Source organism: Mustela nivalis (genome assembly GCF_964662115.1).
Source record: "Mustela nivalis genome assembly, chromosome: X".
Lineage (NCBI taxonomy): Eukaryota > Metazoa > Chordata > Mammalia > Carnivora > Mustelidae > Mustela > Mustela nivalis.
In genome coordinates, this window is record NC_139040.1 from 88,654,803 (window position 1) to 88,675,774 (window position 20,972).

The following is a 20,972-nucleotide window of genomic DNA, read 5'->3' on the forward strand; positions in this document are numbered from 1 at the left end:
TTTCGCTTTTAACATGGTTTCCTCAAATTTGCCTCACCACCAGTCTGATCCCCTCCTCCTGTCCATATCCTCCAGATTGTGTCTGGGATGGTTACTAAGACTGAGCCTTTTGCCAAACTCCAAGAGGGCCCAAGAAACTTTAAAACAGAGATTGAAAACATTTCTGATGCAGTGAGTCCTACCTCTGAGAGCATGAATCCTGGCAGTAGCCTTGCCCCTCAACAGATGCAGGTTCCCGGCCTGAAGAGCTGTCACACCCTTTAAAGCCTCTTAGTACCTGACAGGTGTTTTCTGAAGAGAAAAGCATTATTAAATGCTTAGGAAATCCCTTGCCCCAAATTAATCCCTCACTGTCACTGTTCCCCCATTGGGTGTTGCTGTGCACTAAGGAAATAGCCAAAACAGGCCACCTCTCAAGAGGGGTCCACCCTTAAACACTACTTCCCGTGTTCCCACTGAAGAATCCTATCCCATCCTATAGGGCTGAGGGAGACTCTAATCTCCAGGAGAGTGAGAATGACTGCAATCCCAGGGAAGCCTAAAGGAAGCAGGTCACACAAACATCATGGTCTAGATAAGGAAGCCAGGGGCATTGGAAGCTAGTGTGGACAAGCTCATGGGCAGTCATGTCTGACCAACTTTTCATGACTTTTCTGAGGAGTCTGAACACCTTGATATGTCGGAGGCCCACAAACTCCTTATATCTGGGTTTTGGTGTTAGAGTATCTCAGGATGATCTCATAGAAAGTAATCATAGTTAGGCAGGCAGGTTAGTGCACATCATGTTGCTTCCTATCTTTGGGCCTTTGCCCAGTCTGTACCCTTTGCCTGGACTATCCTCCTCCCTTTTGTCTGGGATCAGAAGGCCCTTGTTAGTCATCCGGAAGCTTCTTACTTATATTTTTAAAGCTCAGTTGATATGCCATCTCTTCTAAGAAATCTTTCCTGGTCCCCTGACCTGACTTCTATGTTCTTCAGAGGCTCTCACAGTTTATCGTACCCATGGCTACTGCACTGGCCACACTGAATTACAGTTCTGTGTCAGGGACATATCTTGTTCATCTCTGGGTCCTCAGTGCAGAGCAGGAGGCCTGAAACACAGCAGGTGGTCAGTAAATTTTGCTCAATTAAAGTTAGAACTAGTTGGATGGTTATACTGGTAATGATGAGTGAATTCATGTTGGCCTGGAGAGAGAACTCTCTAGAGGCATGCTATAGGGCCCTGTGTATACTGATGGCATTCTGATGAAGTCAGTGGGTGACAAAAAACTAAGGCAGTAGGTTACACCTTAGACAACAGAATTAGTATTTCAAGAGTCATGGGCAAGCCGATACACTGGAACCATGTTGGTCCCCAGTGAGTTTAGGGGGGAAAGTCAGGACTAAAACCTCACAACCTATTGCAGTCTTGACAATGGGGGAGAAAAGGGCAGGGGTTTTTTTGTTTTGTTTTGTTTTGTTTTTTGAGCTGAGACTTAGCTCCTCATGTTGTCCACCATTATAACAGTACTTACTATGTGTCAGGGTCTGTATCAGCTTCTGTACCCCAACTACTTCCCAATCCAGTAACAGAAAAAGTCTAATGAGGCTGATTTGCTTGACCCAGGACCAAGAAACAGTTCCTCACAAAGCAGGAGAAAGGGGGATCCTGGCTGGAATCAGAAGGCCCAGTGAGAGAAAAAAAAAAAAAAAAAGAAGAAGAAGGCCCAGTGAGAGCTGGGGCTTTGGTTTCCACCAGGTAACAGGCAGGCTGACAATACAGCAGTGTGAGGGGTGTTTGAGAAAGAGGCAAGTCCACCTTCAGGAGCCTCAGGGCATACAGCCAGTCATAGAGAACAAAGGTCTTTGTCACCAGCCTACCAACCAGGAATTTACTTCTTGAAAGAACCCAGGACCTATCCTTATTGCTTCTTCACAACCCTCACCCTTCTGAACAATGACATCCATGCTCCTTATCATGGCACGAAAGACCTTCGTGACTAGCCTAGTTCTCAATGCATTTCTCTATCATGCACATTCATTAATTAACAATTAACTAATACTGTTTATTCCATAAATATTTATTGAGTGTCTACTAAATATTACTATGCACTGTTTTTCTTGGCACTGGGGATACAATAGTGAACAAAACAAAATCCCTGCTTTGTGGAGCTTACAGTCTACTGGGAAAAGACAAACACTAATCACAATAAATAAATAGAAAATATATCAGGTGGTGATCAGTGTTCTGTACAAAAACATAAGACATCAAGTAGGGTAAGGGGTTAGAAAACACTGGTTAATGGGACTAGTTTGGTCAGGGAATGCTTCTTTAGGGAGGTGACGTTTAAGCATACTAGAAGTGGGTGGGAAACTCATGAGACTATGCAAAGAGTGTTCCGGCAGTGAGAATAGCAGGCACAACAGCTCTGAAGGGGGAGGGTACCTGACATGTTTGAGGAATAGCAAAGAGGCCAGGGTGGTTAGGAAAGAGTGAGTAATGGGAAAATTAATAAGATATGAGGTCAGCAAGGGCACAAGGACCACATTGTGTGAACCGTTGGGCCATGGTGAGAGCTTTGGCTTCTCTTCTGAGGGAGCTGGGAGCCATGGGAGAATTTTGAGCAGAAGAGAGACATGATATGATATGGATTTTAAAAGGAATTTCAAAGAATTAGTAATAGGCATGATAACACTAGGCAAAAGAAACAAAGATGATTACTAGGAAAACAAAAAGGTATACAATAGAGGATATATAATCAGAGTGTACTATGTGGTATAGATGTGAACAATAATGACAATGTCATACTTATGCAAACAGTGATTATTGGTTGAACAAAAAGGGTATAAAACGTTCTTTTTAAATAAAAGATACAACCACAAAGGTGAGCAAGCAACAAGAGACTATTAGGGATGACTAAGCAAATTAGAAAGCAAAAAATACACAGCTTGTACACATGAAAAATATACTTATTGAAATAAAAAACTCAGTAGACAGATTAAATAGAGCTAACCTACAGAGAGAGCTGAAGAGAGAATCAGTAAACTAAAAGATATATCTGAAGAAATTGACAAGAATGAAATACAGGAAGACAAGGAAATAGAAAATATCAACAAGACATTATGAGATATGGAAGATACAATGAGGCCCAAAACATGATTGACTGGATTCTGAGAAAGAAAATATGGAAAGGGTGGAAGAAAGACAACATTTGAAAAGATAATGGCTGAGAATTTTCTAGAAGTTATGAAAAACATGAATGCAAAAGCATGAAACAATTTCCAAAGCAGAATAAAAAAGAAATATGTGCCTAAACATGTTAGAATGAAACTGCATGCCCCCTTGCAGATCCCCCTCTCAGAGAGAGAGAGAGACAGACAGACAGACAGACAGACAAAGGGAATTTCTTAAAAGTAGCCCAAGTAGAAGAAAACAAAAACACCTACCAAAAATAGCAATTAGACTGACAGCAGACCTCTAAATACTGACAACAAATTATTTTTAAGAATGAGGATAGAATAAAGACATTTGCCTACAACAACAACTGGGAAAATTGAACACCAAGAGACCTGTACTAAAAGGACATCTAAACATTGTATTTATGATAAAAGAAAATGATCCCAGAATGATGGTCTGAGATGCAAGAATGTATGCATGTAAAGCCAAACAGGTATGAAATAATACTAATGATGATATAGAATTTGTGAGGTTAGGAAAAAAAGAGAAACAAACTAACATATTCAAGACAATAGCATGTGGTAAAAAGAGGAGTGACCAGAGTTGAAGGTTCCTGCATTCTTCAAGAGGGAGGTTAAAATGCTATTTAACTTTAGACCTTATAAGTTACACATGTATGGTAAAAGTTCAAGGATAAACACAGAAAGAGTAAAAAAAAAGAATGTGTAAATTTCAAATAGTACAGAAGAAAAAATTGAATAAGAAAGCAAATAAACAAATCTCAAAACTAAAAAACAGGCCAGAAAGGGAAAAACAAAGCATAAAAAAGGTGGTGGTAGGAAATAGAAATAAAGAAGTAGTACAATGGTAGAAACGAGTCCAAATATATCATAGAAAATGGAAACAGACTACACTTGCCCATTAAAAGAGATCATCAGATTAGATTTTTTAAGAGTCCAGCTGTATGCCGTTCTCAAGAGATATAATTAAAGCATAAGGGTATGAAAATGTTGAACAGTGAAAGGATGGAAAATTGTATACCACACAAATCCAAACAAGAAGAAAAGCTTGTGTTAAGGTAAGATAAGATAGACTTCAAAAAATGCATTATTGCGAATAGAGAAGGTCATTACATATTTACCAGGAATGTATAACAATTCTTCATTTGAATATTCCTAATAAAATATCCTCAAAGTATATAAAATTTTTAAAAAGAACTATAAGGAGAAACAGACAAATCCACCATCATAGCTGAAAATGAACACACCTCTTACAATTACTGGCATAGCACGACCAAAAAATCAGTGTAGATATAGAAAATCTGAACAATACAATTAGCAAATTTGATAAGACATGTGTAGAACTCCGTATTCAACAATTAGAGAACATACATCTTATAAAGCACATAGGAAACATTCAAAAATATTGATCATGTATTAAGCCATAAAACAAGTCTTAATAAATTTCAGAGTTGTTATCACATGGACCACATACTCAGACCATAATGCAATTAAGATAGATTTCAATAACAAAGAGATACATTAAAACTTCCCCGCACATTTAGAAATTTATAAACACACTTCTATATCACTCACCAAAGAAGTGACCACAATGGAAATGTTGAAGTACTTGGAACCGAACAATAATGAAATATGACATGTTTGAATGTGTAGAAAAGTTGTGTTTGGAAGGAAATGTATATCCTTAAATGCACACATTATAAAACAAGAAAGACTGAAAATTAGTGAGCTCCATGTCCAACATAAGAAATCAGAAAAAGAACAGCAAAATAAATCCAAAAAATGTGGAAGGAAGGAGATCAAAAAAGATAAGAGCGGAAATTAAAGAAATAGAAAACAAAGACACGATAGAGAGGAGCAACAGAGCCAAAAGTTGGTTCTTAGAAAAGACTAATAAAATAGACAAACCTCTGGTGAGATTGATCAAGAAAAAAAGTGAGAAGGCACAAATAACCAATATTAGCAATGAAAAAGGAGACATGGTTACAGATTATATACAGCAGAGGATTTTTTAAAAAGGGAACTTTATGCCAATAAATTCGAGAATGTAGATAAAAGGGACCAATTCCTGGAAACCGGTAACTTACCAAAATTGACTCAAAAAGCAAAAAGAAATCCTGAATAGCCCTCTAATTACTATAGGAATAGAAGAAGCAGTTAAAACTCTTCCTACCAAAAACAAACAAATAAATAAATAAAAGAACAAAAACTAGGAGGCAGAACTTTCCAGCTGATAATGAGGATCAGGGGTAGGTGAAAAAGTATTGTTCCCCTCAGCCCTGGAGGTGTCCCCGTAGGCCTTAAGGCGTGGAGAAGCCAGGCAGGCCCCTTGTCACTATGGGCAGCCTCCTGTGGAGATCCTTACAGGGTGGTCCTTAGTGAAATGGGGCCGGACAAATCCCTCTACAGTCCCCGTGGGTAGTAAGCACGAATGCAGAACATCCAGCACTCAGTTCTGCTTTGTGGGAAATGTGCTAAGCAGAGCCAAGGTGGAGCTCTATCACTTGGACAGCCTCTTCAGTAGCCAGCTTCTGTGGTGTTCTGTTCACTGAGGACAAGGGGGCCGTGCAGCTGCTGGAGGAGTCTGCGTTCCAGTTGCCAAGAAAAGCCACACACAGCCGGAGTTGTGACTGGCTGGTGCGGAGCTGGGTGCAGGGAGGCCAAGCAGGGGCTTCTGGAGGGCGTAGCTCCAGGTGGCAGCCCCAAAACTCTGTCTTCACGAATACCAGATACTTCTATCCGTTTGCAGCTGATGAGCCCTTTTAATGGTGTCCAAGCTAGCTGCAGGGTGATGGTTCTAACAGGGATGCATGTTCTGCAAATAAGAGCTTCATCATTATTTCAAAATAATTAATATGAAAGAGTTCAGTCGGATTTGAAATCTAATCACACTGTCAAGAAGTTTTCACAACATATTTGTCAGTAAAACATAAAAGGCTGTTATCATCTCAACTGTTAAACATGTCTGAACATGTTAAAAATTGGTTCTAAATACTTTATCACTTCCATTGTACAGAGAGATTCTTGGTGGTGGTGACTGTTAAGAATCTGAAGAACATATCATTAAAAAGTCTCGATCAGGACTGTGTGTAGCCACTTCAAGCATAAAACTTGATATAAAATAAACATGTTATGGGAGCAGACTTCAAGTTTCTCATTTAAATTTTTGAAAAGATTTTATTTAGAAGTTACATATCAATTCAATGTTAAAAAAGCAAAACACCAGGGCAAGACGGTTTTACAGGAGAATCCTACCAAACAGATCGTTCCAAAGTCATATAGCATCTTCCAGAATATTGTAAAAAAAGGGAACACCAACTCATTCTAGGATACCAGCAGAACTTGAGACCAAAAGCAAATTATGATAGCATGAGAAAGGAAAATTAAAGACCAATTTTACTCATGGACACAGATACAAAAATTCTAAACAAATATTAACAAATTAAATCTAGTACCATATAAAAAGGAAAAGATCATGACCAAGTAGTGTTTATACCAGAAATGCAAAGGTAGTCTACCATGAGGAAAATCTGTACACAGCCTTTACCACATTATCACATTATTGAGAAAAAAACCCATAATGGTCTTAAGAAATAAAAAAGGTATTTGATATAAAAAAATGCAACACCTTTTGGTGATTTAAAAACAATAATAAAAACTTCTTAGCACAGTGACAGGTTGGCACTTGCTTTAATCTGCTAACACCTGAAGGAATCTTCAGCAAATATCATTCTTAATAGGGAAAAAAGTTAGTGGTTTTTCCTTTAAAATACCCAACAAGACAAGGATGCACATTACTGTCTTCTCTCTTCAACACTGTACTGAAGGGCCTGTCCATCTCAGTAACACAAGAAGAACAAACGAAAAGCATAAAGATTGGAAAGGAAAAAACCAAACTGTCATTATTTATAGCTGATATTGTTGTCAACATAGAAAACACAAAAGAATATACAGATAGTAATGATGTACTATACCTTGGCTAATTGAATTTAAATTAAAAAAAAGAAAAGAAAAGTGGGGTGCATGGGTGGCTCAGTGGGTTAAGCCTCTGCCTCCGGCTCAGGTCATGATCTCAGGGTTGTGGGATGGAGCCTCACATCAGGCTCTCTGCTCGGCATGGAGCCTGCTTCCCGACCCCTCTCTGCCTGCCTCTCTGCCTACTTGTGATCTCTCTCTCCCTCTCTCTCTCTGTCAAATAAATAAATAAAATCTTTTTTAAAAAAAGAAAAGAAAGAATATACAGACAACTTTGAAGAAACAAGGGCTCCTTGAGAAATGGTCAATTCTAGGGATGGAGCAGGAAAATAACATGATGAGTAGGGAACATCGTGTAGTGCCAAAGCAGGTAAGGCAGTGCTAAAAAACAAAAGATGGAGACATCTGAAAAGGGACAAAGGATCCAACTTGAAAGAGCTCCCAGTGGCCAAAGCTGGAACAATTTGAGCAACAAGACAAATGACAAAATATTGGATTTATAAGTCAAATTATTAAATAAATATGCACCAGTGCATACTGATACGAACAGGTGACTGAATAAATAAGTAAATGGGCAGGTAAATAAACAAGAAGAAAGAAATAGTTCTTACAGAATTCCAAATACTACATGTAAATACTGCCCCTTCCAGAGGTGGCGTTTAATCCTCTCCCTCTCCTTGAAGGGGGGCTAGGTTCTTCAAAAGAGCAGAAAATAAAAGGGGAAAAATAACAACTTTACAGTGGGCACACTTGGCAGACACTACCTTAACCAATGATTAAGGTCAACATCAGTGATGTCATAGGGATATCACATACCTCTGATATAATGTGATGAAAAAGGCACTTCAACTCTATGGCATTCTTTCCAAAAACAATCCCAGTCTAATTATGAGGAAAACTTCAGACAAATACAAAGTGAAGGACATTATACAATACGCCTCAAAACTGTTATGGAGCATGAAAAACATGGGAAGACTAAGAAACTGTCATAGAGCAGAGGGCAACAGAGATGACAACTAAATGCAATGTGGTATTTTGAACTGGATCCTAGAACAGAAAAAAAGACATTAGTGGGAAAACTGAAAAATCCATATAAAGTCTGAAGTTTGGTTAATAGGACTATACCAATATGGCTTTCTTAGTTTTGACAAATATATGGTGAGGAGTACACAGGAATGCTCCATACTATCTCTTTACTTATTTTTCTGTAACTGTAAAATTGTCTAAAATTAAAAGTTTGCTTAAAAAAATAAAAGTTTAGCAAGGTGAATGGCTGGAATAGTAACATAAAAAAATCAACTTCATTTCTCTACACCTGCAAATGAGATGAAACCTGTTAAATGACAAGATCTACCTTATAATAGCAGCAAAACCATAAATACCAGGGAATAAGTCTAACATAAGATATGCAAGACCCTATGCAGGAAATTAGGTAACCGTACCAAGAGACATCCAAGAATTAATTTAAAATGAAAGGGTGTGTCATGTTCGTAGCTAGAAAGACTCAGCATCACCAACATATCAACTCTCTTCAAACTCACCTATAGATGCATTGCAACTCCAATATTCCTGTAGGACATGACAAGATGATTCTGAAATGTGTTTAAAATAACAGAGCACCAGGAACATACAATATTCCTGAAGAAGAATAAGATGGGAAGACATTGCTGTACCAAATGTTAAGATTCTTCATGAAACCACAGCAATTAAAGTGGTAAGGTAGTAGAGTAATTAAGGCTGTGTGATACTGGCTCAGGGACAGAAAGTTGGCCAATAGCAGAGATCCCAGCAATGAACCAATACAGATCTGGAACTCTGGTGTATGACTGAAGTGGCATTTCAGGTCATGAGGCTATCTGTGTGGAAAATAAAGAAACTGGCTCCCTCCCTCATACCTTTATACCACACAAAAATCAATTCCATTTGGACTAAGGACATAAATAGGAAAAATAGAAATTTTAAACTCATAATCAAAGAAAATAAAGAATGTCTTTATGATAAAAAAAAAAGTGTGTTGACTATACAGAAAAGATTGAATTGTTCAACTCAACAAAAATTAGGAATTCCTGCTCATGCAAAGATACCTTGAAGAAAAAAAAGCCACAAACTGAGAAAAGATATTCAACATGTATAAATGGCAACTGATGAGTATCCAAATAATTAAGTAACTCCTACAAATCAATAAAAATGAGAAAAATCCCAATTTTAAAAATAGGCAAAAGACATTAACAGCCATTTCACTGAAGAAGAAACATGAATGGCCAATAAACATGAAAAAAATGCTCAACCATATTAGTGATAGGAAAAATGCTAATTAGGTCCACAATGAGATATCATTTCATACCCATTATAATAAAGTGGGATAGTATCAAGTACTGATTAGGGTGTGTATCAATGGGCTCTCTTACAAATTGCTGAAAGGTATATAAACTGGTAACCTTCAAATAGGAATACATTTTGGCATGATACTGTCAAGCTGAATGTTTACGCATCCTATCAACTAGCAAGTCTATTTCTCAGTATACACCTTTAAAAGGTGGGTATGTATGTGTACTAGGGGATACGCACAAGAATATTCATAGTAGGGGGCCACCTAAGTGGCTCAGTGGGTTAGAGCCTCTGCCTTCAGCTCGGGTCCTGGGATCCAGCCCTTGACTCGGCTCTCTGCTCGGCAGGGAGCCTGCTTCCCTTCCTCTGTCTCTGCCTGCCTCTCTGCCTACTTGTGATCTCTGTCTGTCAAGTAAATAAATAGAATCTTTAAAAAAATATTTTAAAAAAGAATATTCATAGTAGCACTGTTCTTAAGAGCAAAAAGCTGAAAACAAAAAATGTCTACCAACAGATATGTGGATGAATAATTTGTTTTATGGTCACCCAATGAAATAAACAGCACTGAGAATGAACAAGCTGCAGTTACATACAAGAACCCAGGTGAATCTTTGAAACATAATAATGAGTGAAAAAAGTAAGTCACAGAAGGCCACATAGAGTATGATGCTATTTTTTACAAAGATCAAGACCAAGCCAAATAAATAAGGTATTGGTTAAACATTTCCACAAATATGAAAAAAAATATATCAAAAAAGCAAGAGAAATGTTAAACATAAGACTCAAGAGAATGGTAATTTCTGGCAGTGGAGAATATGGGGAATAGAACAGTAAAGGACATAGGCATAGATGCTATCATTAATGTTACTCTTGGGTGGAGTTGTGACTTCTTCAGTTTTCATTACATTAGTTCTTGATAACTCATGTATGTAATTTTTTATTACATATCTAATATATTTTGTATGAACAAACAGAATAGAAGAGTAGGAGAAAGTGAGAAATGACAGTTCTTTTGGAGAGTTTTGCTGTTAGGGTAATAGAGAAAGTCATAGTTGCACGGGGATGTGTGATGAATCGTGTTTTAAAAGTTTTTTTAAAGATGGGAGCCATAGGAGAATAATGGAATGACAGAATAAGGACCTTGGTGAACTGGCTTTCTCTTTAAAACAATTAAAATATGGGCAAACCAACTAAGAACAACCATTTCAAAACTTGTAGTTAATCAAAGACACAGAATGAAGTGAAAAATCATCTAAGAGAAACAACTGAATCTTGGTAAGACAACGGGTTCTGTGACATTTTAACTTGTAGCTAATTCCCATCCTCTTTCCCTCTCTAGCTCAGTAGTATAGTAGGCAAAAGCTGACTAAATTGAAGACAAAAAGAGGACTGACTCCTTTGACCAGGAATTTAAAAGGAAATCCTAGAGAATGAGACAATCACAGGAAACTTTGAAAAGCCCTGATATATTCCCAGGTATTTAAAGGGCTTCAAGGCTATGCACATGCCCAAAAAAGAGGTGGAAAAGGACAGGCCCCAAGTCACTCACCTCTGGCTGACTATAAGCAGCATGTGAAAGCTAAGGCTGCCTTGTAAACTGGCTAAAGTTTGAAGACATGCCCTCTCACACAGATCCTCTTGGCAAAGGATGGAAGACATATGGACAAGGCATTTAAGGAAATACAGCCAATCACTGGCTGACCACCAACATATACTTACACAGGTGTGATCTCTTAGGAATCCAGGCTTAAAAACAGAAACAAGAAGTTAAAAAAAAAGTTAGCAGAGAACTTGGGGGCCACATAGTGCAAGGAATACAGAATCCACAGAATTAGTTGAGAAAGGTAACTGAGCAAATAAACAGCAATGAGAAAAATAAAAACAACCATACACACAAATACCACACATACACGCACATATCCCAGAAAAAAAAAACCTTAAGGTAGAAGAGATTAATACCAGAGTTAGACTAGAGTATCTAAAATGCCCAGGTTTGGGGGCACCTAGCTGGCTCAGTCAAAAGAGCATGTGACTCTTGATCTTGGGGCCGTGAGTTCAGGCCCCATGTTGGGTATGGAGATTACTTAAATAAATAAGAACATTAAAAAATGCTGTTTTTGACAAAAAAAATATGAGATATGAAAAGAAATAACAAAGTATGTTACATGTACCAAAAAAAAAAAAAAGGGGGGGGGAGCCAAAAGAACATGTCCCTGAAGGAGTCCATGTTTGGAACTTAACAAAGACTTTAAACTATTACTATAAATATTTTCAAAGAAATAAGAGAAAGTATATCTTTAGAATTAAGGAAAAGTTTGAGAACAATGTCTCTCCAAATGGAAAATATCAGTGAAGACATAGAAATCATAAAAAAAATCAAACAGAAAATTTGGAGTTGAAAAGTATAATAGCTGAAATGAAAAATTCACCTAGAGGAGCTCAATAAGAGATTTGAGCTGGCAGAAAGGAGAAAGGGTAATGGTGATGATAGAGCAATAAAAATTATACATTATGGGACGCCTGGGTGGCTCAGTTGGTTAAACGGCTGCCTTCGGCTCAGGTCATGATCCCAGCGTCCTGGGATTGAGTCCCACATAGGGCTCCTTGATCGGCAGGGAGCCTGCTTCTCCCTCTGCCTCTAGCCTGCCACTCTGTCTGCCTGTGCTTGCGCTCTGTATCTCTCTCTCTCTAACAAATAAATAAAAATCTTAAAAAAAATTATACATTCTGAAGAACAGAAAGAAAAAAGAACCAAGAAAAAAAAAAAACGGAGCTTCACAAATCTATAGGACACCACCAAAAGTGCCAACATATGCATAACGGGAGTACCAAAAGGGCAAGTGGAAGAGAAGGGGCCAAAACACTGCAAACTTGATGAAAAATATTAACCTGTACACTTAAGAAGTAAATGCAAGCAGAGTAAGCTCAAAGAAATCCACACCTAGATACATGATAATGCAACCGATGAAAGCAGAGATGAGAAGAAAATCTTGACTGAAGCAAGAGAAAACTGACTTATCACATATATGGGACCCTCAATAAAGTTAACAGCTGACTTCTCATCAGAAACCATGGAGGCCAGAAGATAATGTGATGCCATCTTTAAAATATTTACAGAAAGGGACGCCTGGGTGGCTCAGTCGGTTGGGCAGCTGCCTTCGGCTCAGGTCGTGATCCCAGCGTCCTGGGATCCAGTCCCGCATCGGGCTCCTTGCTCCGCGGGGAGTCTGCTTCTCCCTCTGACTCTGCCTTCCCCTCTGTCTGCCTGTGCTCACTCTCGCTCGCTCTCTCTCTGACAAATAAATTAAAAAAATATATTTACAGAAAAAGACTGTCAACTCAGAATTCTGTATCTAGATAAACTGGTTCTTTAATCATGAAAGAGAAGTTAAGATAAACAAAAACTGAAAAAAATTTGTTGCTGGAAGACTTATCCTACAAGAAACACTACTTTCAGGCTTAAATTAAAGGACAGTAAATGGTAACTTGAAATAGGTATTATGAAAGAAAGTATTTTTTTTAAAGATTTTATTTATTTGACAGAGATCACAAGTAGGCAGAGAGGCGGGGGGCAGGGTGCATGAAGGGGAGGGCAGGGGAAGCAGACTCCCTGCTGAGCAGAGAGCCAGATTTGGGGCTCGATCCCAGGACCCTGGGATCATGACCTGAGCTGATGGCAGAGGCTTAACCCACTTAGCCACCCAGGTGCCCCTGAAAGAAAGTATTTTTATTTGTAACTCTTATTCTTCTGTTTTAAAAGACAACTGTATAAAGTAATAATAATAGAACTGTGTTGATGGGCTTATAACCTAAGAAGTAATTCATATGATAATAACACTGCAAAGAAGGAAAGAGGGAACAGAGGCATATTGGTACAAAGTTACTACTGAAATTCGAATTAATTTGAAGTAGATTTTTTCCAGTTAAGATGTTAAATGTAATCCTCAGAGAAGCCTTAAAAATCTAACTAAACATATATACAGTTAACAAGGAAATTAAAAAGTTAAAATAGAAAATAGCTACTGAACACAGGAGAGGAACAGAAGAACAAAGGAACAGAAAAGACAAATGACATTTTAAAAAGCATATATTAATCCCAAACTCTTCCAAAAATAGAGGAAGAAACACTTTCCAGCTCATTCTATGCAGCTAGTATTACTCTGATACCAAAACCAAAGACATCACAAGAAAACTCTAGACCAATATACTATATGGATAGACTCAATACCTTCCCCCTAAAATCAGGAACAAGACAAGAATGTCTGTTCTCATCACTTCTAGGCAACACTGTACTAGAAGATCAGTCAGGGCAATTAGTCAAAAAAAGAAAGAAAAGGAATCCAGATTAGAAAGGACGAGTAAAACTATATTTGCAGATGACATGATCTTGTATATAGAAAACTCTAAGGAATCCAGTAAAAAACTATTTGAACTAATCAGTTCAACAATGTGTCAGGATAGAAGATCAAGAAACAAAAATCAATTGTATTTCTATGCACTAGCAATGAACACTCTGGAAGTGAAATTAGGAAAATAATTCCATTTATAATAGTAACAAAAAGAATAAAATACCTAAGAATAAATTTAACAAAAGAAGTGTAAGATTTGGGGCACCTGGATGACTCAGTGGGTTAAAGCCTCTGCCTTTGGCTCAGGTCATGATCTCAGGGTCCTGGGATGGAGCCCCACATGGGGCTCTCTGCTCAGCAGGGAGTCTGCTTCCCACTCTCTCTCTCTGCCTGCCTCTCTGCCTACTTGTGATCTCTGTCTGTCAAGTAAATAAATAAAATCTTTAAAAAAAAAGAAGTATAAGATTTATATGTTGAAAACTACAAAATACTTCTGAAAGAAGATAAAGAAGATCTCAATGGAAAGACATCTCATGTTCATGGATTGGGAATCTTAATATTGTTAAAAACAATACTTCCTAAATGGATATATAGATTCAATATAATTCTTATAAAAATCCCAGCTGTTTTTCTGCAGAAATTGACAAGCTGATCTTAAAATTCATATGGAAATGCAAGGGACTTAGAATAGTCCGAACAGTCTTGCAAAAGAAGAACGAAGTTGGAGGACTCCCATTCCTGATGTCAAAACTTACAACATAGCTATAGTAATCAAGGCAGGGTGGTCTGACATAGTGACACACCTACAGATCAATGAGGTAGAATTGAGAATCCAGATAATTAACTTCTACATTTAGGATTTATGGTCATTTGACTTCTGACAAGGGTTGCCAAGACAATTCAAAGGGGTAAAAATACTCTTTTCAACAAAATGTACTGGGCCAACTAGCCATCCACATACAGAAGAATGAAATTTGGACCTTTGCCTCACATCATACCCAAAAATGAACTCAAAATGGATCATCGACCTAAATGTAATAGCTAAACCCATACAATTCCTAGAAGAAAAAGCGGGAAGAAACCTTTGAGACTTTGGGTTGGGGAATGTTTTCTTGGATCTGACACAAAATGCTCAAGTGAGAAAAAATTGCTTAATTGGACTTTCCCCAAATTAAAAACTTTGGTGCCTCAAAGGACACCATCAAGTAAGTAAAAAGACAACCCACAGAATGGGAGAAAATATATGCAACTCACATATCTGACAAGAGACTTCTGTCCCAAACATAAAAAGAACATTTATAACTCAACAGTAAGACAATCTAATTTTAAAATGACTAAGGATTTGAAGAGACATTTCTCCAAAGAAGAAGCACAAATAGGCAATGAACACATTAAAAGATGCTCAACATTATTAGTGATTAGGGAAATGTAAATCAAAACCACAATGAGGTACCCCTTCATACTCACTAGGATGGCTATAATAAAAAAAGACAGGCAGTAAAAAGTGTCAGTGAGGAGTGAGGATATGGAGAAATTGAAACCCTCATATATTGCTGTTGGGAATTTAAAATGGTACAGCCACTTCTGTGAACAGTTCCTCAAAAAGTTAAACATATATTTGCCATATTACCAAGCAATTCCACTTCCCAGGTATCTACCAAAGGGAAAAGAAAACATACATCTGCACAAAAACTTATGCACAAATGTTCAGAGCAGTATTATTCACAATACCAAACGTGAAAACCACTGAAATGTCCATCAACTAACAAATGGATAAGATACACAAAATGTGGCATGCCCATATAATGGAATATTATTTGACAAGTAAAAAGGAATGCTATATCAACAACATGGATGAACCTCAAAACCATTATGCTAAATGAAAGAAGTCAGTCATAAAAAACAATATATTATATGATCTCATTTACATAAAATGTCTAGATTAGAGAAATCAATAAATACAGTCAGAAAGCAGATTAGTGGTTACCTATGACTGAGAGGAGGGGAGGTCTGGGGAGGGACTGCTAATGAGTATGAAGCTTCTTTGGGGGGGCGATAAAAATGTTCTAAAATTGATTGCAGTGATGGTTGCCAACTGTGTGAATATACAAAAAACACTGAAATTTTATGATATTAAATATACCTCAATAAAGCCGTAACAAAAAGATGAGAACAATAACGAATCTCTGTGTGCTAATGGAAATGATCTTGTAGAGGGGGAATTTGCTGAAGCATTGTCTTCAAGGAGATAAAAGAGGATGGGTTCTAGTGCCAGTAGAGGGACTGGATTTTGATGACAGCAGGGCTAGTTTATTCATAATAACAGAGAAGAAGGCAGAGTGTGTGAATACAGATGCTGTTTGGTGATTAGGTGTGATCATGGGAATCCGTACAGGTTTTTTTTCTGATGGTTTTGATCCTTGAGTTAAGCCAGAAGCTTGAGCATAAGATGGAAGAAGTGGTATCAGGAGATTTGAGGAGAGAAAAGACACAAAACAGTCAGCTAGGAAGACAGGGGAGTGAACGGTCTAGGGAAGTGCAGTGGGGCAGGCAGAGAGTTGGATTTAAGCAGGGCTGGGGTTTCGTCCTATAAACATGCTGAAGTACACAGCGCCACAGAAGCGAGGATGTATGCAAAGGGATGATTATCATGATAGACCATGGAATCTAAGCTGATTAAAGGAAGGACATGGGAACACGGAGGAAGTAAAGGGTAGTGAAAATGTTCAGTCTTGGTGGTGTTGAGGGATTGTTGGGAGTTGGGGAGTTGGAAGGAGTAAACTAGAAGGTTAAGAAGCACTGGCTGGGCAGCAGGATGCCCAAAACAGAGTATAGAAGTGGTGCCGTCATACATGCTGACAAGAAGGGTAAGACCGTTGGAGAGTGTGGCTGAGGTGCGGCTGAAAGGCAAGAGCATTATAGGAAAGCAGATCACAGAACTAAGTGACAGGAACATTGGAAGGATCATTTATGAGGATACTAAAATCACCAAGAAGTGAAACTGGGATAGTGTTAAACACTGACAGTGAGCTAGTAGCTAAATTCTAGAATGAAGTATGATGGGGACAGGTATGTGTGTATGTCTGTACCTGACTATAACACAGATGGGTGGGTAATGGTCTCGTCTGATGGTCTGAAGTTTAAGCAAGGTGGTTGTGGGGCCTCTGGGTGGCTCAGATGGCTGAGTGCCTGACTCTTGATTTTGGCTCAGGTCATGCATGAACTCAGGGTTGTGAGATTAAGCCCTGTGTTGAGCTCTACACTGGGCATGGAGCCAGCTTAGAGTTCTCTCTCTCCCTCTCTCTGCCCCTTCCCAACACCCTCTCTTAAAAAACAAACAAACAAACCACCAAAACAAACAAACAAAAAACCAAGGTGGTTGACATGTACATAATCTTAGAGTATCTTCCCACAAATTACTTACTAGTTACAAAGGAAAAAAGAGGAACTATACTGGAGAAACCTGGCTGACACCACCTTAAACAAATAGTCAAAGTGAACAAAACCAGTATTGGGACAAACTGACATCATGTGCCTTCTGATACAAAGTAACGAAGACATATCTCTTCTGCGGTCTTCTTGCCAAAATTAAAATTACATAACTTAACTATAATCACAAGGAAACATCAGAAAAACCCAAATTCTATAAAATAGCAGGCCAGGACTCTTCAAAAGTATCAAAGTCATGAAAGACAAAGAAAGACTAAAGAACTGTCCTAGATTGGAAGAGTCTAAGGAGATATGACAACTGAAGGCAATATGGGATCCTGAATTAGATCCCAAAAGAGAAAATTTATATTAGTGGAAAAAATGATGAAATCTGAATAAGTTCTATACTTTCATTAATAGTATTTTACCAGTGTTAAATCCCTAATTTTGATTGAACGATAGTTGAATAATTTATTAATACTTAAGGAATATGAGTGAAGGATATATGAGAATCCTTCATACTATTTTTATAGGTTTTTAAACCTGAAGTTATTTAAAAATAAAAAATGTTTAAATTCTAAGAAAAAGGTGGTTTGAGGAGGAGAGAGACAAAGTGTCTGGGTAGGCCAATTAGAGTAATGACACCTACCTTCACCTCTTGGCCTGCTGGTAAGAGGGGTGTGAGGGGACTCCTGGGGAGCGGCATGCTCAGGAGAAAGCTAATTTCTATTCAAGCAGTGGTTCTCAGCAGGGGGGTAGACAGTCAAGGGATGTTTTGGGGCATTTTTTATTTTCGCAATAACTGGAGATCACTAGTGACATTTAGTGGCCATGGACCAGGGGTGCTCAGCATCCTACAGTGCACAAGACAGCTCCACACAGCAAATAATTGTGCTGCATACCATACAATTTTGGAACATCCCCCCAAACAACAATGTAAGTGAAAAACCTGTGCATTTCATTCATTTATTCATTCAACAAACATTTATTGAGAGAGCCTATTCTATGCTAAGCACTGTTTTAGGTAATAGGTATACACCAAGGCACAAAAAAGAAAAATCTCTGCTCTTCTGAGCTTACAATCCAGTAGAAGAGTCAAACAATAAATAACAAACACAATAAAGGTGTAGATTATATATTATAGAAGAGGGTGAGGAGCAGTATGGAAAAAATAGATTGGGGTCTATGTTAGGGGAGAGCTGCAATTTTAAACAGGATGGTCAGGGTAGGCCTCCCTGAGAAAGTGACATCTGGGTATGGGCCTGAAGGAAGTGAGGGCATGAGCCTAGTATATATTTGGGGGGAAAGCCTTCCAGGTCTGGGGGATGGTCTAGTACAAATCCCTGAGGTGGGTGTGTGCCTAATATGTTCAAGTAGCATAAAGGAGGCCAGTGTGGGTGGAATAGAGGGAACAAGTGGGGAGAATGGTAGGAGAGAAGTTCAGAGAGGTTATGGGGGCCAGATCATGGATTTTAGTATATACTGACTATTCTAGAAATTCAAATGATCCATATAAATTGAGGGAGGACTACCCTTGGTTTTGTTTAAAACTTTATGAAGAATTATTCATGACTCAGAAAATCACATCACCCTACCCATGGTTTCTGAGTCAGCAATCAACACAGATGTGTCATATTCCCAGACACGAGGATCATTATATGCAAGACCATTCATTATGTCTTCTAGCGAAATTATATCCCAGCCTTTACATATTGAAATACATATTGTTTTATTAGAAATTACTCTTTGTTTACTTCTCCCTTATATTACAATTAGGACATTACATTGGTTGGGAGGAATTATGTATGTAAACAGATTCTGTTATCTATGCACTTCATTTCAGGACAGTGAAAGAGACATTTCAAAATAGAAATTATAAAAATAGAGTGTTGGGTCTGATAGGTATAAGAACCACTAAGGCATGGCAAGAAAATGAAGGAACTATTCAGAAGCCAAGGTGAGAATGGAGATTCTGCTGCTGCTGACAGTGAGTTCCAGAAGGTCAGGTTAAAGGATTTCAGGATGGGGACAGAAAAGAGGGCTGTGTGGTGATGTAACCTGGTCTTCTTGTGGTGACCAACATAATAAAGGATAAAGGGCCTGGTTCACTTTTTCATCAGAGTTGCCCCCCACTCTGGAGGTCTCTCCGTGTTTAACACAGTAGGGTGGGGAACAAGGAGGGCTCTCTCCTCAGTGAGGCCAGAAGCAGGCCAAGGCCAGGCTCTTTTTTTTTACCCACAGAACAGTCCAGAGCCCCAGGCTAAGCTCACAGATGTTCTCAGGCCAGACTCATTGCTATAAACAATGCACCTCTAACCTGCTTAGAGATGGGAAAGAGACAGATAGAAAGATGAAAAACAGTAACATTAAAAGAACCATTGAGAAAGAAGAATCAATGGGGGTAGGGTCAGAGAGAAGCAGGGAGAAAACAAAGCCAAAGACCAAAAGAGGTCATATATTTTTTTTCAGTCACGACAGTCATCATTTATTGAAAATTTCTAGGGGCCAGGCACGGGGCAAAGAGATGCACATGTATTGTCTCAGATGGAGATTATTAGACTCCCATTTGACAGATGAAGAAACTGAGGTCTATATGAGTGATGTAGATGGCTCAAGGTCTCATAGCTAGTTTGGTAGCGTCAGGGTTCATCCTTCTAGGTCTGGGACGTCTAGTATGTCTCAGAGAAGGAGACAGGCAGAAATACAGGACACATAGACAGAAAGATGGAGAAAGAGAGGGAGAAGAGCAGCAGAGAGACGGAGATTTACAAGCACGCAGACGATCACGTGAGCTGCAGACCTGCACGGAACCGTTTCCCAAGAGACAGGGATGGGCACGGGTGATGGGCTCCGCAGGGTACTCACCTGGTTGTTGTCTGGGACTGCAGGGGCACTCGCCCTCCCTTTGCTACCCGCACGATCCTCCGCAACCCGTTGACCTAGGGTTAAGAGGCCGCCCAGGTAAAAGCTCGCCCAGGCCCCACCCCTCAGGCGCTCCAGCCCGGCCTCTTTCCCTCACACCCCACACCCCCGTCTTTACAGCGTCTCACCAGACACCTCCTGCCCTCCGCGCCGCCGCTGCCGAGCGCTAGCAGATTCGAGGGGCCGGCGGCTGGCTCTAGTGAACGCACTGGACGCGTCCCTCCAGCCCGCTAGAGAGCTAGCGGGTTAGCAGGCCTCCACAGCTACCGACCACTCTCTGGCTCCCATTGGAAGAGTGCCCTCCTGCCTTCCCTGGGATTGGCTGGAGATGGAAACACTTTAGCTTTACCCCCCAGGCCCGGATCCAGGCCGAAGAAAACTCCGCCCCCTGGGGGGGTCTTTGATTGGCTTATGAGCCAAGCCCACCCTTTCACAGGATTGGCCAGGAGAGGACTTGTTCCCTTTTGCCAGGCTGTTTGACAGCACTTCGGGAATTAGTTGGGAACACGCAGGCGCGAAGCCCAAAGTAGGCTGCGTGCCAGTCACTGCACAATCATAGATCCCCGGCTTCTTGACGTCTTACTCTCCGTAAGCCACTTGGCATAAGCCAACGGTCTCAGAGACACGACTCTACCCCCCACCTGCAGGGATTTCTGGGCCAGGTTTCTTCTGATCCAAAAGAGTGTAGTTCCTAATTTCATCCATGGAGTATGTGATTATTGGGGTCTGGCCAGTCACCTACCAGCTCCTGCTGCTAAGACACTGGTCAAGTGATAGCCTCGCTAGGAGCCT

General features: G+C 39.4%; 1 protein-coding gene across 6 annotated transcripts in view; it reads right to left on the minus strand.

Annotated features, from left to right (window-relative positions):
* Window positions 1–20,618, minus strand: part of KANTR (KANTR integral membrane protein) — a 53,627-nt gene extending 33,009 nt beyond the window's left edge. For 2 of the 6 annotated variants that reach the window (XR_014307143.1, XR_014307144.1), the window contains exons 1-2: window positions 20,309–20,618; window positions 20,124–20,197 (exon numbers count right to left, since the gene is read on the minus strand). Coding sequence is in view for 4 of the 6 variants with exons in the window: in XM_082717238.1 (XP_082573364.1) it covers window positions 4,928–5,158 (231 nt within the window). In the remaining 2 variants the exon portion in view is untranslated. Of the gene's footprint in view, window positions 1–2,050; window positions 6,006–7,968; window positions 8,200–11,199; window positions 11,604–20,123; window positions 20,198–20,308 lie in introns of those variants that run through there. The other 4 variants (XM_082717238.1, XM_082717237.1, XM_082717239.1 and 1 more) reach the window with 4 other exon arrangements.
* Between the last annotated feature and the right edge of the window lie 354 nt (window positions 20,619–20,972).